Genomic DNA, 25,800 nt, shown 5'->3' on the forward strand with positions numbered 1-25,800 from the left:
TAAAACATCAATTCCTTTATATTTATTAATGTTATTATTTAAGACTGATTTGTTACACTGAAGAGAAAGCAATGAACACAATTAGAAGCTACAATAAAAACCTGGAATCATACAGCTATTGATATTAGCAAAGAGGCTTGAAGCTCCAATAGTCAAAGGCAACAATAAAACATACTGGTGGATGAAACAAAAAGCAGTTTATTGTGACATTTCTTTTCCTTTAACCCAAAGTACTATACTGAACTGTGACTGTTTTTCATGATTAGACTTTATTAAACATAACATTCAGAGTAAATCTTGAATGTATCTTTATACTGTCTACAGCAACACAAGGTACTACACAAAAAAGGTCTTGCACCTTTTTTTTTAAATAGCATACTGTGCACCCAAGGAAAACTGGAAAAGACACTTTCTGCAGACTTAATCAAGACAACACTGTTATCTCTAGCAAGAGAGAGCTATTTCTACATTTAGGTGCCAATCAACTTAAGTAACTCTCTCAAGATACATGCAGTTTCTGGTTACTAGTACCTTTCTGACTCTTTGACTGTGCTTATGTAACTAAGATTCTTTGAAACTGATAGTGCTGCAGAAAAGGACTATTAGTAGTCAGGTGGTAAGTGCCTGAACATACAAACCACTGCATCATTTATGATAATATGATGAAAAATAATCTTGGGATCCCTTTGCTCATCAGAAATTGTGTCATGAAAAAGTGACTGCACTATAGTAAGAATTCACAACATCTTTCTTAGATGTTTGATAGCTTCTGATGTTAAACAGCTGGTAATTTGCATGCATCTCAGTGAGGGAGGAAGGGACATTAAGCTTAGTGTATATTTGAAAGCAAAGATGTTGGTAAAACTCTACTAGTTGGAAAGCCTATGGAATGTCATTACATTGTTTCTTCCATTACCATAACAAGGTTTAGCTCAAGTCTTCACCACCCAGGCACTGTAAACTATTTTGAGTTACTGCATCTGGTAGACATCCCAGACAGACTTTGCATCTGAAAGCATGGATGTACTGGCACAGAATGTGAACCAAACTTTGACCTAGCATTTCCGGTATTTTTCTTAGGATACAGAGCTAGAAGGGAATCCCACTCTCAATGATATACACTAATCACTCTCACTACTGTAAACATCATTCCAGAAAAATCAAAGTATGTATAATATAGGAGGAATGAATGACTATATGCCCATGATTTCTTTCAGTTAAAGAAGCATGTATGTGACTACTTTTTGGATTTGATCCAGCAGTTTTTTCTCAGAGCAACTTCCAAATAAACAAGCAGGTATAGTATGTTTGAAGCAGACACCAAAACTAATCCCAATAAGTTAGTAGCCATATTCTCAAAGGTGTTAGTCATTTTTCATCCCCATTCACGTTAGAATGAAGGTGTTCAGCATCTCTCAGGAATCAGTCCTTATTTATTCTGCCTTATTTAAATACCCCTGCAGTTTTGCTGCATAGATTATTCATTTCTCCACTTACAAACTAAACTGTTCAGCACTGCTTCTACTGCAGACTGTCTCTGGCAGTAGGGTCCAAGTAGATATAACCAGAAATGGCTGAATTTTTTTGGTGAATTTTACACTGCAGGCCCAATCATGCAGTATTTCATGCAAGCCAAACTAATTCAGAACAGGAATTCAAACTTTCTCCTGACTCTGGTTACATCACACCATGATGTCTGCTGCCTTTTCTGCTGCGCTCTTTGCCACTTGAATGTGTAAGGTACCCTCATATTGCGCATTTACTGAATACCAAATTGGTGCATGTTATGCCACTTTACTACTTTTTCTGATTGACTTGTCTTAACATAACGTAAAGTCTATTTCAAAATCTGACCAAGAAACTTTCACTGGCATTGTACCCTCTTACATCATATTAACTGTAATAATCCAAAATAAATTAAAACTGTGCATATAGAAATGAAGAAAATTTTAGCAGGTATTTCCATAGTGACAACATTTAATAAGGCAAAACAGGAAAACAAATCCCAATAGACTTTTCTAAGATGCTGTATTTTCTAGGGGGTGGGGGAGTCATCTTCCTCCTTGCCAGCATTTTGCAAAAAGGCATTTTTACATAATCACTCTGGAAGATCAGCAGCTTGTCAATTCTGAAAGCACAAAACTGCTCAATAAGAATTAATGTTTCTGCTCAATTGATGATGCACACCATAACTTTTAACCTGCTTGATTGTTCATCTAGGAAAAAGCTTTAGGATTTACATTTATAGGCATCCATTTTTTTTTTTACAACAAATATTGTATGAAACAGACTTAGCTTGGTGGACTGTGTGAGAAGGTGGCTATTTGTACGCAAAAATTTCCAGTGCTACAAGAGAAAAAATATAACTAAGCATTGCATTTTAATATGCCTGTTTAAAAAGATGATGTACATAAGAAGAATCAAAATCAACTCAATATACAGAGAACTTTCCGAACTGTTACATATTTTCATCAGAATCATCAGAACTTTCTTCACTCTCATCATCACTGCTATCTGAACTGCTAGTAGTATCCTCTTCACTGTCGTCACTACTCCCTTCATCAGTTTCTTCACTTTCTGTATCAGTAGAATTCTGGGCATTTTCTACAATAGAAATGTGCAAAACACATGTTTAAGTAATCTTTGAAGCTTTAGCTAGCATAACACATGCTTGCAAAGGAGACATTATTCTACATACATGATATTGGGTACTATCTTCCAAATAAATGACAAAATACATATTTTGAAAATAATTTTATTTTAAAATTTAGCCTCATTGCATTTCAGTTTGTACTAAAAATGATTAATGGCCTTACTGATATTTTATTCATTCTCTCTAATTTTCAATGAAGTAGTTAAACTATATACTTTCTAGTACAGGAAGAACTTTACATGGTAGATTTGTCATATTTTCCTTATGAAATTTGGGTGTTAGCCAATATACTAAAAATGTATCTTTTTTGAAAGGTGCGAGTTTTTGGAAACTTACAGATTTTCCTATAAGGAAAAGAATATCCATTTTGTCAAGTATATAAATTTTTGACTGTACAGTTAAAACATATTTTACAGTGTAAAATATGGGCGCTTCTAGACAATATGAAGGTCAAAGATACTTTTCATGGAAATAAAACTAGTCTTATCTGTGTTTACAGGATTGGTCTTTACATAGTTTGGAAGGGAGGTAGCATATAGAACATTTTGTTGTAATTCAGCTACTCTACAGGGAAAACAAGTCTCCAACCTATCATGTGGGTGGGAAAGAAAAGACTTAAGCAGAGTTTTGGAACTTGAATGCCCCAATTTTAGGGCCAATTTAAAACAAAGTGCTCTGGCACACATTACATTTAAGATGTGATTAAGATGTTAACTGCACCATGTAACAGGGAACTCTAGCCCTGTTACTAAGAGGCAGGGCTGCTCCTTTAAGAAGTCTACATGAACAAGCACCAGGAAGGTAGGGTTTAATGGCCCAACCACCCAAGCTGGTCAGCTGACAGGAAGGGGATAGGCCTCTGGGCACATCTAAACTCCAGGGCTGATACTAGCAGGAGGAGGTCTCCGGCAAGTGGCCAAGGAAGAGAGCTCCTGCATGGCAGAAGTACCCAGGAATGCTGTGGCTAATGAGGCTCTAGGAGTCTACAAGGTACCCAGAGCTGGGGGGGGTGCTCAATGTGCGAGGAGCAGTTTGGGGGTTTTAAGGAGCCAGAGTGTGGCCCGTATGACTTGTATTACGTTATAGCCCAGGGGCTTATATTTATGTTATTGTTTTATCTGGTGGACCCGGTTGAGGCTATCTGGGGAGGAGGAGGCCTCATTGGGGCACACTACTGTGCAAAACTCTAGTGCCAGGAGGGTGCAGCGACAGGGGGTGATCAGACCCCAGGACTAGGGGGGCACAGGTCAACACTTACATACCATCTGTGAGGCATGGGCCACCATTGAGGGGAGGTTTGGAGTGGTGGATAATGACCCCTAGCATTGGGGTAGTAAATGGGCAACCTCCCACCTGAGTAACCTCATAATTATTGTTCCAAGGTGTGGCAGGTGAGATAGGTGGGTAGGTAGCCCAGAGACAGAGGGTCAGGCCTACGTTAGATAGGCCCGGGGATGGACCCGTGGCACATACCATAAACAGTAACTTGGCCATGAGTTAAAGCCAATTTATGGTGTGGCGATGTAGCAAATGAGCCACAAAGATATTTCATATATAATGGGTAACATCTCTGTAGCTTGTTTGTATCATGCCTTCCACTGAATGTGTGGCAGGTTGGCGCTGACTCATGACAGGTTCCAACATTCAGCTGTGTGCAGAGATACAGCATGGGGCAGCCCCAGAGCCTGGAACACACCCATCCCCTATCCAATCAGTAAGACTGGGCTGGGGGCAGCATCATCATGAGCCTAGACTTGCAGGCACTCTTCTTTCAACTTGCTGGTGCAAGGGGAACTCAGGATCATAATTCTGGGTTCTCCCTGCACTAGCAAGTAATGATGGTATGATTGGGATCTAATCCCTGATTCCATCATTCACACTTCCTACCATGCCACATGTGCACGGCAGGAGTGTTGAAATTGAGGATTGGATCCTAATTGTGCCATTACTACTACTATAACTTAGTCTACTTGCCAAGGTCCATTGTGCTATTAAATAAATGCATGCCAGGGGCCAAAGAAAAATATAATAGCATGTATTAAGTTCTTAAACTTGGCAGCCTTATTTTGAAATACACTATATTTTAATATGAATTGCTGACTGATAAGGCAGTCAATTACTTGAGGTGGTAAATTACAAGGTTAAATTGTCAGGTTGGCTCAGATCCTGAAATATTATCAGGTTGGCTCAGGACTGAAATATATAAACGCTTTGCATTTAATATTGGCATAAATTAGATCTAAAACTGGTGTGGCTAGCTTGGAGAGGATCACTCCAATACAGGGGACCCTCCAGAAAAATAAAGTTTGTGTAACAGCTCAAATATTTTTCCTCTCCCCTGAAGCCAATCCAACAGTTATAAAAGGGGAACATGGATGCTTGTCTGTAGTTTCCCTATACCTAGGGACCTACCAAAATTGCAGTTGTATGGAAATTGCAAAATCTGGTATTGCACACGAAAGCAGGCAATGTCTGTGAAATCCACGGGGAAAAATAAAAAGATTACTGAAAATAAAATGCTGGTTTCCCAGAAGCTTTAAACTAAATTTGATGGGGAATGGGGAAGCAGGAGATGGAGAGAGTCTGGAACCTACAAACTGCGAGACATACAACAGTACATCTCAGGTAAGTACTGAGGGGCCCTTTGGGCATAAGAATGGTGGGGCACCAAAGGGCTCGTTGGTGGCACTAAAGGGCTAACAGAAACCTGGTGGGACCTGACCCATGACTGAATGGTACACATTGAGGGCTACAGGTTGTACAGAAGGGACAGAGTATGCCTTCTTTTTTGCCCTTAGGCTTCCCTGGATTTCCCTGTTTAGCCGAGGAAGTTTTTAGGTTCCTTTCCCCTCATACTGGGATAGTCTCCCTTTGTGCCCAAAGGATCACTTCCTTTAGAAACAACCACCCTTCCTGGACTCCCATTTCACTAATACTCCTATCCTGCAGTGCGTCATTGACTAGACTCCTAAGCACAGTGAAGTTAGCCTTCCTAAAGTCAAGCACTTCCACCCTACTAGTTATCTTACCTACCCAACGCTGTATGTATGTATGTATGATTGATTAGTGGTCACTGTTCCCAAGGTGAGCATGAATCTGTAACTTCCCTACCAAGTCATCCCCCACAGCCAACACTAAGTTCAGTAAGGCATTCCCCCTAGTGGGGCCGTCTACCATCTGAAGGTCCTACGTGAACAGCTGGATTTGACTGACTGCTCCTTCCAGCAGATGTCAGGGTAGTTCAGATCCCCCATGACAACCACATCCCTAGACTGTATGGCCTCTGAGAGCTGCCTCAAGAATTCTAAGTGTAGCTTTTTCCTCTTGGTGTGGTGGCCTGTAGCAGACCTCCCACCAAGTCCCTTCCCCCCACCACCAACCTTTGTATCCTAACGCACAATGCTTCAACTTTCTCCTCCTTTGATCCCATTTTGATTAGGGTAGATGTATAATGCGTCTTTACACAAACAACAAAAAGTCTTTTTTTAGGTCTGCAGGGGGTAAAAAGAAGGCACAGGGCAGCATAGGACCCCTCCTGTACACTGAGCAATTAGTGACAGACAGGGGGGACAAGGCTGAGTTATTCAATGACTTGTGTCGGTGTTCTTAACAGGGGGTCAAGATAGGTCTCCTAATGGGTTCTTAGATGGGCAGAGGGATCCCAGCCCATCAACTGTTGACGCAGATTTGGTGCAAAGTCACTTGGACAGACTGGATGCGTTCAAGTCAGCAGGCCTGGATGAGCTGCATCTGAGAGTACTGAAGGAATTGGCTGGTGTCACAGCAGAATCACTGGCACAGCTGTCTGACTGGTGCTTGGGTCAAGTCCGGGAGGAGTGGAAAAGGGCCAATGTGGTCCCTATTTTCAAGAAGGGGAGAAAGGAGGACCTGGGTAATTATAGGCCAGTCAGTCTCACTTCCATCCTTGGAAAAGTCTTTGAAAAGATTATGAAGGATCATATTTGTGGGAGTCCAGCGGGAAAAATAATGCAGCAGGGCAACCAGCATGGATTCAAAGCAGGTAGATCATGCCTGAGCAATCTGGTCTTGTTTTATGACAGGGACCCAAAACGCTTAGACACAGGAGTAGAGGTGGATGTCATTTTTCTTGGATTTTAGCAAGGCCTCCAATACAGTATTTCATCCCATTCCCTTAAATAAATTAAGAGGCTGTGACACAGATATTACATGGTCCAGTGGCTGGCAAATTGGCTGAATAGTTGCACCCAGAGAGTGGTAGTAGATGGGTCAGTAGCAACCTGAAAGGATGTGGGTAGTGGGGTCCCGTAGGGTTCGGTCCTTGGACCTGTACTCTTCAATATCTTCATCAGTGACTTGGATGTGGGTGTGACATGTACTCTGTCCAAGTTTCTGGATGATACTAAATTGTGGGTTGAAGTGCACACTCCAGAGGGTAGGGAATGATTGCAGACAGACTTGGACAGGCTAGAAAAGAGGCAGTACACAATAGGATGCAGTACAACAAGGACAAGTGCAAAGTGCTGCACCTAGGGTGCAAAAATATCCAGCACACCTACTGGCTGGGAAGTGACCCTCTCAGCGGCACAAAAGTGGAAAGGAATCTCGGAGTCATAGTGGACTCCAAGATGAACATGAGTTGTTAGTGTGACAAAATCATCAGCAAAGCTAACCGTACTTTATCATTCATCAGCAGATGCATGACAAATAGAACCAAAGAGGTGATACTTCCCCTCTTCTTCAACTGCAGTCTGACCAATGCTGCATACTGTGTTCAGTTTTGGGCGCCATACTTCAAGAAGGATGTTGATAGACTCAAGAGGGTCCAGAGAAGGGCCACTCGTATGGTTAGGGGCTTCCAGCACAAACCCTATGAGGAGAGACTGAGGGATCTGGACATCTTCAGTCTGTGCAAGAGAAGGCTGAGAGGTGATCTTGTGGCCGCCTACAAATTCATTAGGGGAACGTAGCAAGAGATTGGAGATGCTATGTTCACCAGGGCGCCTCTTGGGGTAACAAGGAACAATGGTCACAAACTGACAGCAGATTTAGGCTAGATATGAGGAAAAACTTCTTCACGGTAAGGGTGGCCAAAATTTGGAACGGGCTCCTGAGGGAGATGGTGCTCTCTCCTAACCTTGGGGGTCTTTAAGAGAAGGCTGGGTAGGCACCTGGCTGTGCTCATCTGACCCCAACACTCTTTCCTGCCTAGGAAGGGGATCAGACTCTCTGATCTGTTGAGGTCCCTTCTAGATCTGGTATCTATGAATCTATATGGGCCCAGCAGTTCTCACAGTGCTGCAGCTCAGTTGTGCAGCCCACTTGGGGGAAGGGATGAGAGGGGCTGCCCACACAAAGGGCAGCCCAAGATGGCTGCTACCCCCAACCCTTGCCATTGATTGAGAGGCCTACCTGTCACATGGCGAGCGGTAGGGCTGCATGACAGACAGTGCTTGAATCCAATTAGTGGTGAAGGACAGGGCCATATAACAGGTAGCCCTTGCAGCCAATCCATGGCAAGTAGTGGGGCTTTCAGGGCCCCTCAGCTAGAGGCATGGGGGTGGGGCCCAACTGGATCCGTCTGTGAATATGGCAGCCATCCCCGTGATCTCCCCGTAAAATTGGCTGGCCACCTCCTCAATTTAGGTAGATCTCTACCTATGCCACATCTTATTAAATTATTGCACTGGCCCCTTGGGAACACTAGCAGCTCATGTGAGTTAGTTTAAGTGGCCTGAAGGCAGCTCTAATGTTGGGGGACAGGTATAATTCCTAACTAAGTCAGAATTGGGAGAGTAAAAACATATGTTAAAGATGCTTCTGAAATTCCTTTCCTCCAAATTATATGCTGTATTTTCCTAGGCTGTGGCAAATGATCTTGTCCTTTTTGGTTAACATCACTGGCCAAATATCCATTTTATGGGCAAGTATGATTCATACTTGTTGACAACATGACTTTCTGTTTAAGCCAACTCAACTGCCTATAGCAAGAACAGCTAAACTTATGGTGAAAGGCAGCATCAGTGCTTGAAAACTGAACGTCAACAATTAGGAAATGTTTGCTTATGTGATTTTGTTGTGTAGTGCATCATACTTACGCCATATTAAATATAAAAACAGTAAAAGCATTTTTTTGGATTTTAAAATGATTATTTTTTAAAATAAGTAAGGTCCTAGTAGGCATAACACTCCCAAATATTGTTTATTTGTGAAAAGCATGAATGCTTTTACAAAAACTGAGTGGTTACAACCCTCAAACTTACCCATCAGCAGTTTTTCTTCAAGCAGTGGAAGAAACTGCTTGGCCTCAGTATTTTCTGGTTCATAGATCAGTACTGCAATTTGACAACAGGATGTATTACTAATGTCTATATAGTGACATAACAAACAGACAATTCATTGTAAGACTGCCACTTATAGCTTATGGAAGTGTAACTATAGGTATAAAAAAGTGCATATCAGGGATATCTATTCTTATCTAAATAATCTAAAGGCATATTGTTAATGGCTACACTTATGCCACCATGCAATATTTTGATTTCAAAGACTTAAAGAGAAAATAAAGATTTTTTTCATTAGTTCTATTAACATTCCAAGATAAAAATACTACAGTAAGCTAGAATTAAGGTTTACAGACCATACTGATAATTTAAGAGTATACAAAGCTACAAAAAGTAATAATTAAATTGAAACAAACAAAACCAGCTTAAGAAATTCAGACAAAGTTAAATTAAGAAAAAAACACAAACATATAAAAACATAAAAATGTATACAAAATGTAAATATCTAGAACTAATAATGACAGTATAGACTAATTTCTACATATTCAATAGTAAATTAGCATGCTAAAATACCTAAGCACTTTACTGAATGCAAACTTAAATAATGTAAATAGAAAACATGTAAACAGGAAACTGAGCAAATTTTTCACTACAAAAGAAAAAAAAAGAAGGACTGATGGTATTTGATACAACTGGCTAGAGTACTCTTTACCAGTGAGAGGTTAATCTTTCTGGAAGGTATGCCCAGTTTAGCCCTGCACCTTCTCCAAGGCTAGGGACACACAAACCAGTTTAAGTAATCAGAAATTGGTTTAAACTTTTAACAAAACGTAAGTTCAGTTCACAAAAAACAGTTTCAAAATGGCTGAAACTGGTTTAAGATAAACCTGGTGAATGCAGCTTCAGACTTAACTGTCTGATTTGGGTCAAACCAGTTTATGCAATGTCTGTCCCAGACCCCTTCCTGGTTCAAGTTAAATCAGAGTCCTTCAGCATTCCAGCAGGCTTTACAGCCCTGGGCTGTGCTGTGCTGTCTACTCCAGTGAAGGAGAGTTCAGAGGTAAGGGAGTGGGGGAAGGCAGGGCCTGCCCATCCTCAGGCAAACCTGGCTGGGGTCTGGGGCCACGGAGGGGAGTTAAACTTTCCTTCCCCCGAGTATGGAGCTGTGCTGCTCTGTTAAAAACTTATTGCTGGCTGTGACTGGACTACAAATCCCAGAGGCACCTGGAAGCAGGAAGAGAAAGTGATGAGCAACCCTGCAGAGTCTTGCTACTGTAATTCTAGACTGCAAATCCCAGAGACTTCAGGGACAGCAGGAAGAGGAAGTGAACACACAGCCCATGCTGGCTATGTTCCAGAGAGCTGTGCTCTAAAGCCCCCTGGCTTTTGGCCTGAGCCACTGCACGTATTGGGCTGCATTTCCTGAATCAACAGCAAATGTCTGTCCAGTTATTTCTCAGTTTAATCTCTACATATTAGATGAACTTGCAAAGACTGAATCAATTTAGCCTTGGGCTTTTTGACAGCCTGTACTTAGCCCAAGCACCACTCAAATCATGTTTTCTGATCCCAGCCTGATCTGCTGCTATGCTTTCTGCTTCCTGTCCTGTGCTCTCTGCCCTACTTGCTGCTTTACTTTCTGCTCCCTGCCCTATCTGTTGCTATGCTGCCTGTCCCCTTCCCAGTTTGCCACATGCTACACACAGAGGCTGTCTATGTCACATGTGGCATGTGTGCTGCTTTATACAAGTGCTGAAAACAGCAGCAGTGCTCAAGCTGTCCCTGAATTAAATTAACCTGGTTACCTTTGCAGGTGGGTGATATGGAAGCATCCAAATCAGACAAGTTTCACCAATACTATAAAAGAAAGTACTGGAGTGTGCTAAATCGAATAAAGAACGTAAACAAATATTATAAAGTCAGCATTTTAGTTAATTGGGTTTTTTCTTCCTTTTTCTCTTCTTCTGATGCTAGTGAAAGCATCAGCAGCAACACTTTGTTCCATCTGGGATCTAAGAACTAGCAAAAAGTACAATGCAGTACCCTAAATGAAAGGAAACAAAGGTTTGGAACTTATGTAAGAATCTAGGCCAGGGACTGTAGGAGAGCTACTGAAATAGAAGACAGCACACCATAGCAGGAATACATAATTAATAGGCTGAAGTACCATCTATTCAGATTTCTAAAATTCTAACCGGGGGACAATAATTTTGTAAAACTATTGCTGTAAGCCAGAGTTAACTAAGGAGAGAGCAACTGATACTACTATCCCACAAGCTATAGTTTGATATAGTTGCAGTAGATGGTATACATTTTTAGATATTAAGCAGTCAGACAGAAAGAAATGGCAAAGAAATATTATGCCACCTGAAGAGATGGATAAAAATGTTGAACCTACATTTACATTTTCTTTGCATTGCATTGCATTGGATTAGCAAAGAGGTAAAAAAAAAATAGAAGACTTCTGTATAAATCCTGATGAAGTACATATTGAAGGAGTTAATGTCAGCAGATAATATCAATGGATAATTTAGAAGGGAGCCCAGGAGATGAGAGTTCTACTCAAATTAACAAATGTGAAATTTGGAAGAGAATGCTGTAAAAGTGCATTGGATAAACCCTGATGTTAAAAATTAACAAGTGTAGAAGACATTTTGTAAGGAATCACTGACATTATGTTTTCAGCTCTATAACTTAGTCTACCTACTCTAAAACAACTCTATAATCCTACTCTGTCTGGATCATATGGAAGTAGAGCTGGAAGGGACCTCATGAGGTCATCCAGTCCAACTCCCTATTCAGGCCATCCTAGAGTAAAACAGCCCAAGTAAAGTGTCTGCCCATACTGATCTTAAAAATTTTCAGGGATGGACATTCCACAACTTCTCTTGGTAGCCTGTTCCAATGCTTGACCACCCTCATAGTCAAAGTTAAATCTCCAACCTAAATTTTCTCTGTTTCAGCTTGAGGCCACTGCTCTTAGTCCTGTCCCCTACACCTACAGAAAACAGTCCCATCTTAATCTACTGTACAGTTGCACTTCAGGTATTTGCAGATTTGACCTGCAAAGGTCTGTTCTGGTCCATGTTTTAAGAATGCCCAACTGATCCCCTCCTTCCGCTTGATCCAGCCCTTGGATTCTGCAACTATGCCATTGTGGCCAGTCTGCCAGGAACTCAGAGAGCTTGTTGCACATGTGTTGCCCAGCTGAAGTGGGGCATGAAAGCATCCTCGTTATTCCCTGTGGAAGTGTCAATCGTCATCCTCTTTATTACCACCCCTCAGGTACTTGAAGCCTGCTATTGAACACCCTTTTAGGCTTTTCTTCTCAGGCTAAATAACCCTAGGTTGTTCAGCCTTTCCTCATAACTCATGCTCTGCAGACGCCTAAACATGTTGGTAGCTCTTCACTGGGCTCTTTCTAACCTTTCCACATCTTTCTTGATGTGTGGGGCCCAAAACTGAACAGTATTCCAGATGAGGTGTTATCAGTGCTGAATATAGTGGAAGAATCATGTATCTTGATTTACAAGCTAAACTCCTGTTAGTATAACTCAGTATGCTGTTGACTTTTTCCAGTAAGAGCCTACTGTTGTGCTCTGAGATAGAATTGATTTATACTTGGGGGGTGGACCTCATATGAAAAGTGCTACCATAACTCTGTTTTAGGAAGCTTTCACAAACTTTCAGCCACTGGTGATGCATAGGGGGTGAATACAGGTGCATGTGCACCCTCTGAGTATGGAGCTGCATTGCCTATGAAAAGGCACCACTGATACTATTGGCGGTGCCTGTGAGTGGTTGCTGTAGACCCCTCGCCACTGCTCACAGCAATTAAGAAAATGGAAATGAGGAGAAATAATATGAATTGGATAGAAAAAAAAGTTGTACTTACTCATTTGACAAAGTTTTTTTGCTAGACTATAGTTTCCATCCATTATTGCTTTCAGGAACTGAAAGAAAAATATGGTTTAGCATGAAGATGAATTAGGAGAAATATAGGTGGAAATCAGAATTAGTTTCAAATTTGTTGATTTGCATAGAAAAAATACACTTTTGTGAAATCTTTGAACAATTTTCCCTAAGAGCTATGAACTACAGTCCTTCTCTACTGAATTAAACAGCTCCAAGTGTGGATGGAAGACCACATCTCTTAGTCTCATGATAAACTGCACAAGCTCTATCCAACCTATTACACCTTGGAGCTGAGGATTCTATTTCTGTGTAACTGGGCATGTCTACAGGAGATGCGTTAATGTGCATTAGCCTAAGCTAATGCGCATTATGGCTGCACGTCTACATGTGCGCACCCTTAATGTGCATTAACTAGGGCAAATCACGCCTAAATGCAGGTATCAGATTTAGGCATGATTAGTTAATGCACATTAATTCATGTGTAGATGTGACCCGGCATCAACTTTAGTGCCAGGTCTGTCCTGCCCAGGAAACATGCAGGGGCTGGGTTGCTGGTCACCTGCCCCAGGGCCCTGTCCCCTAGATCCCTGCTATGGCCCCCCACTCTGGGCTTGAAGACTCAAAATGCTAAATCATTTTCCCCTTGTATATAGTTTCCCACTTGTAAGCAGGTTTTTTTTTATTGTTGGTGGGTGGGGAGGGTGGTGAAGGGGCTCTCTCTGTTGAGTGGAGGGATGTGGGTGGGTGTTGTGGGGGTAATAAAAAAAAAAATAAAAAAACCCCAAAAAAACTTTTTTCACCCACGTGCATGTCCTGAGAGTGGTGCTGGGGATGGGTAGGGGGTGTGTGGGTGGTGGGGCAGGTGGGCTGGAGTGGGGAGAGCAGGAGGAAGGGGTTGGGCAGGGCCTCCCCCAGCTAGTGCCCTGGCTCCCACTGGCGAGTGCATGGCTATCCTGCGGCCTGGGCAGGCAGGGGAAGGTGCTGCTGGGGACAGCAGGCCTAGCACCATGGCCAGCAGGAGCATGGGGCACCGGTCATCACTGGCAGGGGCCGGGCTGGAGCAGTGGGGTGCTAGGCATCACTGGCAGGGGCAGGGGCATCCCTGGTATGGGGAGGCAAGGAGGGAGCTGCTATGTGCTGCCCTTGCATTGGGCACACGGCTCCGGGCAGGGAAGAGGCTGGCTAGAAATCAGGGTTTCCCTAGCAGCTATGTGGCTGGAGCTCCCCCCCCAGTGGCCACAGCTGCACATAGCAGGGCTGCAGGGACTTGGGACTAACTTTAGTGCCATGTCCCTGCATGTGTAGACCCCTGCCAAAAATTGCTTAATACGCATTAAATTTAGTCGTGCTTAGATGCACGTGTAGATGTGCCCATTATGTAACCCTAAGCACACAGCGCATTACTCTGGTAAAACTTACGAATATGCACAACTTTGTACGTGGTTTAACTGCTTCAGTGGAATGACTCCTCTCAGTAATATCAGGCTTTACAACAGTGCAACATATCTATCCTATTAGCTGTCACAGCATAACTGAATATAATTAATAGCCTTGAAAAGATATATGCATGTGTAAAACAAACAAACAAACAAACAAAGTCCTCCTGAAAGCATGGCATTTTGAGGACATGGGGACTTAATCAATTCCTGATAACACTTGTTGGGTTAGTGCTTACTTCAGACATCAATTCAGATAAAATCTAAAGCTTTCAAATGTAATATTTGATGCTAGAAAATAAGAAAAACAAACATTCTTGAAGTGTAAATCCACAAAAATCTCAATGACTTAAAGAGGCCATATTAAACTAAAAACTGGAAATCTACAAGAGACACATTTCATTGAAATTGAAAAGTGCATTATCAGCAGAGAGAAACAAAGGTTAAGAGCAATACCAGAAACTTCTTATTTTAGTAAAGGCACCATATTTAAAACTAATTAACAACATAAGCGAGCATGACTCATACTGTGATCATCATTAAAAATCAACATTAGCCAAAATGCATCATACTATACAAGATACCTTTATTTTCTCCCTCTTTTTATTTAGAAAGTAGAGTATCCTTTACCCTGTCTGGTAACTGTTGGCTGTCATTTTAACAGTGAATGCTAAAACTTCCCTCTTATTTGAAGTGAAGTAGACAGTTTGAGAACTGTTAAACTTGGCAGATCTCTAAATTCTCAGAGCTGAGTTCATAATTGGCAGAGCCAGACCTTTATGTTTCTTTGTCAGCAAATGCAGTTAGCCTGCCATAATAAAAGTTCTTTTAAAGGTTTCCTTTCATCTTTCATTGCCATCTTTTTGTCTTTTCCATGTAAAGATATAAATTACATTGTAGGTTCTAAGGATTTGTGGCCCATGAATCTTTTATTTCTCTTATAATGGAAAAGGCAATAAAATCCCACTCCACTTTCTTTTCTTGAGTTTTGCCCATGTTTTTCTCACATCATATGATTTAGATTTAAGTCTTTTACATCTCTTATCTTTTTATATTTAAGAACAACTAATATACCTTTTATCCATGCATAAAGGGATGGACTTAGTGATATCAGTCTGAAGTTAGGCAAAAGGCAGGGCAATGTGACACCTTATAGTTTATAGTTGTACTTGTTCAGAAAGGCATGAGCTCTTGTAGGCTACAGTCTATTTTGTAAAATTTCCAGCGGCAGCATCTGATGAAGTAACCTGCAGCCTATGAAAGCTCATGGCTGTCTGAACAAATTGGTTTGTAAGGTAGCACACTGATCTGCCTCCTGCCTAATACAGCTTTGTCAACTTCTTCATAGACAGTTTCACTTTGAGGGGGCGGGGGAGGGCGGGCACAGCTGAATGCACAATTTTGCAGAAAAATGTATTCCACAATACAAACCTTATAAATAAAACAAAAGTGTACAAGCACATGAACCTCACAATTACCAAATTAAATCATGAAAACATAAGCACATGCTTAAGTTTTACTGAATAGTAGTTAAATGCTGAATTACTCTTAAAAATAAAGAGAGACTGGATATTGAGCAAACAGCCTACTCATTCAAACACCATGACAACTACTACTTACCAAACATTTTCATATTCATATTTCAAATGTGGAAAAATGTCTTTACTGTTAGAACAGTGAGGCAGTAGAATAGACTACCTAGGGAAGCTGTAGACACTCCATCACTGGATGTGTTGAAAAAGAGGTTGGGTAGCCACTGGGTGAGGATGATCTAGGCACATGCCTAGGTTCTATTAGGGGTATATACCATGCTACTGGGCTTTGCTGATTGCCCCCCACTTTTCCCCCTATCTGCTACATGTGTCAGGCCTTCCTTAGAAGCCTTTGGTATTGGCCTGCAGCTAAGGCTGGGGACTCTGACTGCAGTGTGCCAAATGCTCCTGTTGGGACCAAAGCCAGAGGTTCCTGGCTATAGGGTCTTGTCCCTCTGCTTAAGGTCAGGAAGGAATTTTTACCCCATGATAAGATTGGGCATCTGAGGTCAGGAAGGAATTTTTACCCCATGATAAGATTGGGCATCTTTACACATGCTTCTGGATGTGGCTCTGGGCGCTTTAATTAGTGAGATACGCTAACTAAAAGCACCTACGTGTCATGTATATCACCATTGCTGCATGCTCCTGCACTGAAAAAATGGCAGTGAGATGCTTTGAAATAAAGCTCACTGGACATGTTTTATTTCAAACAGCACCACTGCCATTTTGTCAACACAGAGATGTGTGGTGATGCTGATACATATGACACACAAGGCTGCTAGAGCGTGTCAATTTCTGTGTGTCAGCAGACTCGGTGCACATGTGTAGAAGCCCACTGGCATGGACTGTGGGGGATTTTGTCTCCCTCTGTAGTAAGGGGTGTAGCCTCCTACCCCAGATCTCTTGATCATATATTGACAACATTTCATAGAAGATTGGTTCTGCTGCTTTACCTGTGGCAGGTTAGAGTGTTAGGTCTGTGTAGTGTCAGGATTGGCAGTAGTTTTATGTAGAGTTTAGACTATGGATTGTATGGGATGGTTTGGATAGGGCTGACCCTGCCTTGGGCAGCGGGTTGGACTAGCTTACCTCTGGCGGTCCGTTTCAGCCCTATTTCTCTATGACTCAAGTTTTGGAAATAAACTTATAGGAAGGGAAAAAGTGAAATGTCTCCAAATACACTCTGTATTCTATAAATGTATATAACATATTTATACAAAGCTGCTAGACTTATTAAGAGCTAATACCAATTGGTATCTTTTATAAAGGTCATTTAAAAATGTTTTTGAAAGAGTAAACAAGAATGGTATATGCATGAAAGAGTAGTTTTCACCACAGTAAATTACTAATAATCTGTTACTTAATGAACAGTCTTAAGTATTCTATTGCTGTATCTTGCTGCAAAATTGTGCTCTAGGATTCACTTTAAGTTTTGTTTAGGGCTAGAGAAAATAATTAAACTATGTAAATAGAATGTAAATGATCATTGTCAAAATACATAGAGCTAGAAACAATGGCTCTGAGAGGTGTGAATGGCCCTAGTGATCACACTTGGGGGTGACAAGACTTTGTGATTGTGTGGCTCTGAAACTGGCATTTTTCAAACTAGCACAGAAGTCTGCGTTTTGCTGCAATATTGATTATTTTGCTGTACCCAGGTACCTAGCATTTTGTGTTTTGTCATCCTGCTCTTCTGAGACTTGCCTACAAATTTGTCTCAGGCTGCATCTTTTTCAACAACAGAAAATTAATTGGATAATAATGCATGCTTCCTTCACTATATTAAGGTGCCACCCTCCCCTGCTTCCTGCTTGACTTAGATTAACACAGCTACCTACCCCTTTTACCCATCTACAGAAGAGTGGTACCTGCAGCTAGAAACCACTTTGCAACCAAAAAGCAGAGATTACCAGAAGTACAAGCTGAGTAGCTAGACTACCTAAAGAACAGAACAGCAGCCAGGGGCCTAAGGGACTGAGAACATGAACTACTGAAGCCAACTGCATGTTCCCCTCTTTGGATGTCATACCTGGGGCAGGAAAAAAATATGCTGAGCTGGACACCCATATAATATCATAACTTCTGGAGCCCACAGACCTTGGCCAGCTGGAGAATACAGTACAGTAAATATATCGATTTATCATAAAAAATAAGTACTGAAAAAAACATTGATGAATTGCACACCAGTGAGTATTTTCAGCTATGAGCCAAAATCACAAGCATGTTTGAGTCTGCAAATTAAAGGTATTAAGATCCTATAAATCAACACAACTGCAATGCAAGTCACTGGAACTGCAGACTTGGGAAGTTCTTGACAAAAAACTGAGTTGTGCATTCCAGAATTAGTCCCAATGGAGTACATGGATCCCTGACATCACATTATTTACACTAAGACAAAAATCTGAAATTTACCTCTCCCAGCAACTCTATTGGTGCACTTCCTTTCCCATTTTCATTTTCGCTATGTTCATTGCTGCTTTCATCATCACCAGTAGTTTGTGACAGTTCATCAAAATTGTGATTATCAACACTATTTGGCTGAAGTTCAGTACTATTTGCTGTCTTTTCTACAGTTCGGGAATTTTTCTCCTTTTCATCTAAAATACAAAATATTCTAGTCTTACAACAGCAACAACAAAAAAAGAGTATTTTGTATGCTCAGATAATGCATAAATACTAATTAGGTCACTGCTCAGATGTTTGCATACAGTTTAATATATTTTCTATTTTTCTGCTTACAACAAAAAGTCCATGTATACATTACTGAGCCTGTTTGCACCCTCATGTACATTTGTGCAATTTCTGTTGGAATTGTACGTGCCCCTCTTAGGGAAGATTTAAGCCTCTTGGATGTAACATATAGGTGCTGACAGACATGCAGCTCGCCAGTTCACAGAAAGTGCCATGATTTTGTGATCCTCAGCAACTCAACAGACATTCACTGTTGGATCAAGGGTGAAGGTGGGAGATTGGCTCCAAAGTGCAGCTCTATCTAGGAGGAGCTATGTCTGCAGCCTCTCTTCCTTAGCCCTGAACCTCTACTCCCAGCTTCAGGATGGGAGAAGGGCAGGGAGTGAACTCCAGGATGTGTTTGCCCAAGCTGAGCTGGAAGGGGAACAGGTGGAGGATTGGATCCCACCAATCCACCTGCCCTCTGCCTCCAGTGCAGGCTGGGCAAACTCCAGCCTGGAACTCCATCTCCCACTTCTCTTGCCTCCCATTCTGCAGACAGCACTGGCGGTGGGGTTGGGCTGCATCAGCCCAGCTCTGATCAGGCAGAATTTAATGAAGGTGCTCCATTTTGGAGCACCTTCATCTGAACCCCCATTAAATGAGGGTAAATTTGTTGCATGATCAGTCACTTTTAAAGCACTCTGCAGCTGTGCATTTCTGTCAGGGCATGGCTGTAGAGTGCTTTCAAGGGGTCAATCACATGACAAATGTCACTTTTGTCAGCACCCATTATATACTGGTCTCCATATCTGAAATTTGATTTTAAACATTATACTTGCAGTTGTTATATTAGAGCAACAGTGTTCAAAAGAATTAAGAAACAGTTGCTTTATCTGACAAACTATGCAAGAATTAGAAATATAACAGTTACTTTTAGAATCAGAACTCTGAACTTCCTGACTTTTAAGAAGTGAAATCCTTAATTATTATAGTACATGGATAGGTTCTTCCATCTAATAATATTTACAAATGCACACACTTTGAGAATGTGACACTGCCATGATTTGTACGAGTTTGATCCTATTTTCTGCTGCCATGATTTGTATGAGTAATACTTAACAACACATGCTGAGTGTAAATGAACATTTCTTTGGATTTGCCTAACAGAAAAGAAAATCACTTTAAAAAACAGCAATCTTGCCTATCATTTTTAAATACCATAAAGCATTAGTAGGACCAAATGATGATGAAGAAGAGTGTGCTGGTAGGCTGATTTGATAAATGTGCTTCATCAAGGTGAAAAAGAGCAATCCTACTAAACAACTGGCCTGGATGGGGTTTTCACTACTGAAGATGAAACTGTTCTTCTTGCAGGAGTAAAACAGAGCAGTCCATTACAGAACAAACTGTATGAGATGATATCTCTTTTCCCCAAAGGAGGCATCAGAATGTTCAGTTAATAAAATGATCTACTGGCTCAAAGTGTGTGTGGTTCATGGTAAGAATGAAATAAGAACTGTGTTTGAATACACAGATACATAGACACACCAACATGAATGTTCAATTGGAAGAAAATGACTGCAGAAGAAGAAATTTACTATGGAAGATGTTTAATTAAATGTTCCTATAAATACACTGAACAATACATTGACATGAACACACTGCTCAAGAGACTTTTGAGTTTAAAAATCAGTTTTTGGGTACAAAGAGAATCAGCTTCCTGCTCTCAACGGCGTCTTTAGGGGACATTTATTCACATGACTGAATCACAACTCAATGTCTGTAAAGTCCTGTTTACAGTTTCTCCTTAACAATGTTGTAGTAACTGCTGGTCAGGACTGAAAAGCTACTGGAAGAGTTATGCAGGAAAAGTTGAACTGTGCTTGCTCACAATATGTCAACTTCTTTAGCCAATCTGTCACCACACACACACACACACACACACACACACACACACACACACACACACACACACACACACACACACACACACACACAGAGTGTGGTAGCAGGCTTGTTAAAGTTACGAGCTTTCAATTTAACAAGCTCCTGAAACACACAACCAAAAGCTCCATAGAGTCAATGGAAGGACTTTGACCATCAATGGATTGTGAATAAGATCACAGAAAGTAATGAAGGTTCTAATACAGACAATTCTACCTACATTGCAATAACTGTCCTTTTAGCTTAGTATTTGAAAAAAAGAACAAAAAAAATTGTAATGCACAGTAATAGCGGCAATTATAATCATGTTTAATCTGGTGGTAGCCAACATACATTACTTTGTGTGTGCTTAACAGAGATTTTTATACGGAATAATTTTCCTGCAAGAGGTTCTGCTGTACAGTGATCTAGGTAACAGCAAGTTTCTCAGAATAAATAAGCAAGAAAGAAATATAAAAGCAGGAGAAATCATAATTTAGAGTTAAAATAAAAACACCATGTAATTGATAGTTAATGCAAACCAAAACACTATTAAAGAAGTATCAGTTGTGGACCCAACATCAAGCTTGAGCTGAATTTTTTTAAAACAGGTCATAAGAAATTTAACATGTGGCTGTCAGATAACTTTGTTCTGAACAAAATTCAGATATATCAACCTTTTCATATAGTTTATATGCACTATAATTTTATATGTAGGTTATTTTTAAAGCTCTTTTAAGGATTAATTTCCATGAAGACCTTGGGACTGTGTGGCCATGACAGTGTGGGACCAGGTTGGGGCAGAGCCCCCATTCTGCAGCCCTGTGCTGTTGCAGGCCTGAGTTCCAGGGGTCTCCTTGGAGACTGGGTGGGAGTCACATGGGCAGGGTCTGCTGGGAAATGGAGTTCAGCTGTCGGACAGATCCACCATTTTGATCGCCAGCTGAAGGCACCTAGGCGTTTACCTTATTGGAAACAACAAGGAAAAAGAGGACAAACTGACCAGTTTTCAAAATGGTAAGTTTTCATATGTTTCTCTGAAGGGTTTTTTACCAACCAGCCTCTGGTGACAGATGAACTCGTAGTTCTGAAAAAAATAGTGGCATAATAATCCTTAACTCTAAACATTTATTTTCATGATCTACCCAATAAGGAGGGCAATAGGGAAATAGAACCTTCCCCGCATCTGTTTTTCGTTGCAATTAAGGATTTGTAGCAGAGTCCTAAAGTGACAATGTGTCTTTGCTATTCCCAGAGAAATCTGCCTCTGAAATCTGCCTTCTACTCTTAGAGTTTGATGACCCAAAATAACATTAGTAGAAACACTGCAAGTTCACCTGAGTGAGGCTGGTGGATCCCAACTGCAAAATTTCCCCAAGAGTTGTGTGTGTGTGCATGAGTAAGTATGCTTATAAATACAGGAGTATATACGGGTTACAGCAGAGATAGAACGCTATGGCTCAGACTCACGACAAAATTTCTCAAACTCAATCATGAGGTTAAATTTACCCAATTTTCTAATTTCCATCGCTGACTGAAGTTCTGTTAGCATCTGTCTGTAGTCTCTCTAAATTTTTGATAGTTTTAAGTTTGCATTAAATAGTTCTTTATTTACTAGCCACAATTCTATGACATCACATGGTAGCTCATAAAAGCTAGAAGGTGCTAATGAAGAAACCTCATATTAAAAACTGAGACTGAACCTTTAAGGGCAGTAGAAGTGCTATTTATGTCAACTATTCTTACTTGATAAAGAATAGAAATGTTGGTATAAAGGAATTATAAGACTATAAATTCTAAAAAGCAGAAAGCAAGTTGTTTTTTAAGGTTAATATTTTCTTTCAGGCACATCTGAGAAAAAACTAATACGTATGCCAACGAGGCTTCTTCCGAAGCAATCACCCCAAGGGCTGATAGGGTCTCTCAGAAAAGTTACGGTGAATTAACTAAAGGTGTGAAGGAAACACATGTGTATTAAACTTCCATTACCCCACATCTCTACATAGAAGCACCTATTAAACATTAAATAAATTAAATTTAGAGAGTACAGTATTACTATTAAACAGTAATGTGTTTTTAGATCACATAGTTCAATCTTCTTAGGCTGTGGACAGGATTTACATTTGTAGTAGTATATATACTCTTGCAGCACTACCAAAAGTTGTTCAAGCTGTCTGTAGTGTTACAATGATAGTGAAACTGCCACAAAATAGTATGTCTTTCAAAGGAAAACATCTCAGTAGCACTATATATAATATTTCTTCAGTTACTAGGACCCCCAGTATCCTGTCCTTATCCTCTTTCTTTCCTCCCCCATTGAAAGAGAAGAATGAAATCAGATTAGTGGGCAAGTATTTTGATAAGAAAGTCTTGACCATGAAGAAATCCCAGGAAGACAGAGAAACAATAGTGGCGGGTGGAAGGTTCATTTGCCATGGTAAAAAAGGAGATAGTTAAAAAAACTAAGTCTGAGAGAATGAGCACTGAGGATGAACCAAGATCAGGACTTTACTTAGAGAGGTCAACATGTTAGAAGAAGGTGCAGGCTGCAGGATGGTGAAGAGTGACAGAAGATGAACACCCAAGCACATACCCAAGATGGGAGGCATAAGCACTGGGTCAGTAAATGCAATCCTAAGGAAGACTTATACCTGAGAAAGTATCAGTAAGATGGGTACCTAGAATGCTGATCAGAAGAAAGTACAACTTGCCATTTCTAGAGAACTTCTGAGGTAGTTTTAAGCAAACCTAGAAAACTGAATGAGCAGGGTTGCGACTAAGGATGAGACATGGGTTATATCTGTTGCCCAAGGTGAAGAAAAACTTCCATTGGAAGGGCTTCAAATATGATGAAGTTATCACAACAGCTGAGGAGTTTCTGGACAATAATTTCTATAAGACAGGCAAAGCCAAGATCCAGTACAGAAACAGCAAGTGCACTGACGTTGAGGGACTACTAAAACAAACAGTTCATTCTATTCTTGTCAGACCAGACACTTTCAGAACACCTCTCATATATCTTTAGGGAAACATTTTGAAAAAATACGTGCAATAGGAGAAAAAGCAGAAACCCAAATTTATTTACCCAAGGGCAATTAACAAGAGCAGATGTCTCTAAAAATATGAGATACGCTATAAGAAATTCTTATATATCCTAAAAAAAGAAACATCTGTGTAAATATCTTTGTCTGGATAGACAGATGAGCAGGCTACCTTGAACATCAAAAGGATCACTGAGTAAAGTAGGGGGAAACCGGAGACACCTCAGGGGAAGGAAGTATTACAGCTGCTTGGAGTACAAAGGCTGTCTTGTTAAACAGGCTTGTCCAGAGAAATGGACAGAAGAGAGAAAGCGAGACAAGCTCAGGAGACAAAACATTCTTCATAAAATGTAATGATATGATCTACACTTACCTAACTTGTGTAGAAACTAAGGATAGATTGTGATTCAGGCTGATTCTTTTTATATAAACTGGATTTTTTTCTCTCCACTGGATTGTTTTCCCTCTCTATTCTAAATAATTCTATCGTATTGAATTAGTACATTTGAGGGTTTTTTTTGGAAAAAATCATTGCATGCAGTGTATCTTTGTGTGAATGACAACATTCTCACAAAATAACACCTAGTTACTGTTTGGCTGTCCACAAGAAATGGCAATCACATGAGACTGTTTTAATATTTACATTATTACAGTTGTTGCACTGATAGCAAGAGGTAGTATAAGATAGAAAATACTCCCTTTTATAAATATATTTTGTTTCTGATCTATTTCTTTAAATAAGCTGAAAAGAACACTGCAATGATTTCTATAAAAATCACGTTTTATAGGCACATTTAAAGTGGCATGCACATGGAAGGACATGACAAGCTTCCTAATAGGAGCAATGGCTTGTTATACCTGTCTTCCAAGCACTTCCTATGGGCTAGTTTAGGCAGCTCCCCACTCAGAATACGAGATTTATCGATCCATCTTAGGCACCTAATTTGTCTCATGACATGTATATGTAGTCCAACTGCCTACCTGTGGGGTGTGGATACCATTTCTAGTCAGCTAAGCCCTTAAAAATTAGAGTAGTACTCAATGTCATGATGACGAAGACCTTGTGTGGATCAGGCCCGAAATGTCCTAAGGGGTTCCTTCTCTGGAGGTGTGGTTTACCTCTACCCTTTTTATACACTACAACTGCAACTAGAGGACACAACTCAAACCCCACTTTACCCTTTCTCCACCATCAATCTCCTAAGTAAACAATTTTAAAAATGTTTGAAAGAAAGTCTGGGAGAAAAGAATGTTTACGTGGAAAATTGACAAGGATTCAGAATGATATGTCATTCAAACTGACCACTGGCTTCTGATTTGATATTATCTCTTCTAGCTTCACTGATCTTTGTTTCTTCATCCAGCCTGTGTAAATCTGTTTTTAATTGCTGATCTGTATGAAATTCTGTAAAATAAAAACAAACAAGGAACAAGACAGTGCAGTCCATTCCAAGACACATTAATGTGAATTCCAAAAGATAATTCCATGAAGGCATAAAAGAAGCTTTTTGTGTATTAATATGGAGATCCCACTGAAACACCTCTTTGAGTTTGATCAGAACCTCTTGCCTGCTACACAAGAGTACAAACGAAACAGGGTTCTAGAATTCCAGAACTGCCAGAGTTACAAGATACATTGTGCATGTTTTATGACAACACATGCTGCTGTTTGCTCTTTTTAATCTATCTAGAGAGTGTCAATCATGTATTCATGGAAGGTAGTATTCTGAGACTGTTATGAGAAAAAAACAAATTCACTTTTTGCTGATATATAACAGTCTTTGTGAATGCTGAATTCATGAGGTAGTAATTGTACTGAAAAAACATGGTTTCCATAGTTTGAGGTAAGTAGTTTTCAACTGATCAAAGATATCTACACCAAGCTAGATACAAACAAGACCCAGAATATCCTATTCAGGCCTCACCAACCCCCGCCCCCCAAAACAAACAAACAAACAAACCAAAACAACCCCCACCCCAAAACTTTCTCTCTTCTACAAATGAGCTAATCTATGGTTAGATCTATAACACTTTTAGCATATGGCAAGTTTAGTAGGAGTCCTTTGTGCAACTCAGTGCAGCAAATGCAAGTCTTACCTGTATTTTTCTGTATACTGCAAAGTGGTTTTAAATAAGTCTCTGGATTCCTGGAAGAATGCTTATTCTTCACACTTTTGCCAGAAGCATCCCATCTATTTATTGCATTCCCAGTGAAAAAAGAATATGAATGTCATCAGGGTAAAAATAGCAATGGATTTCACTAGCACAAGCCAGTTTCTGAAGATGTGTAATGACACAAAATGATGACCCAACTGTGATATAGGTTAGTTATTAACTATAAAGTTATGGAAAAGTGGAGGAAGA

The 25,800-nt window shown here is 40.4% G+C and overlaps 1 protein-coding gene across 1 annotated transcript in view; it reads right to left on the bottom strand.

The window, feature by feature from the left end:
• Positions 1-7: 7 nt before the first annotated feature.
• The window catches only part of ERICH2 (glutamate rich 2), a 51,890-nt gene continuing 26,097 nt past the window's right edge, over positions 8-25,800 (bottom strand). Inside the window, exons 9-14 of the mRNA XM_090041712.1 lie at positions 25,534-25,628; positions 24,740-24,841; positions 18,212-18,396; positions 12,809-12,866; positions 8,896-8,967; positions 8-2,604 (exon numbers count right to left, since the gene is read on the bottom strand). Of these exons, the coding sequence (XP_089897838.1) occupies positions 2,459-2,604; positions 8,896-8,967; positions 12,809-12,866; positions 18,212-18,396; positions 24,740-24,841; positions 25,534-25,628 (658 nt within the window). The 3' untranslated portion in view covers positions 8-2,458. The remainder of the gene's footprint in view (positions 2,605-8,895; positions 8,968-12,808; positions 12,867-18,211; positions 18,397-24,739; positions 24,842-25,533; positions 25,629-25,800) is intronic.

This window comes from Crocodylus siamensis, chromosome 4 (assembly GCF_052110815.1).
Source record: "Crocodylus siamensis isolate JL-2025a chromosome 4, ASM5211081v1, whole genome shotgun sequence".
NCBI classification, from domain to species: Eukaryota; Metazoa; Chordata; order Crocodylia; family Crocodylidae; genus Crocodylus; species Crocodylus siamensis.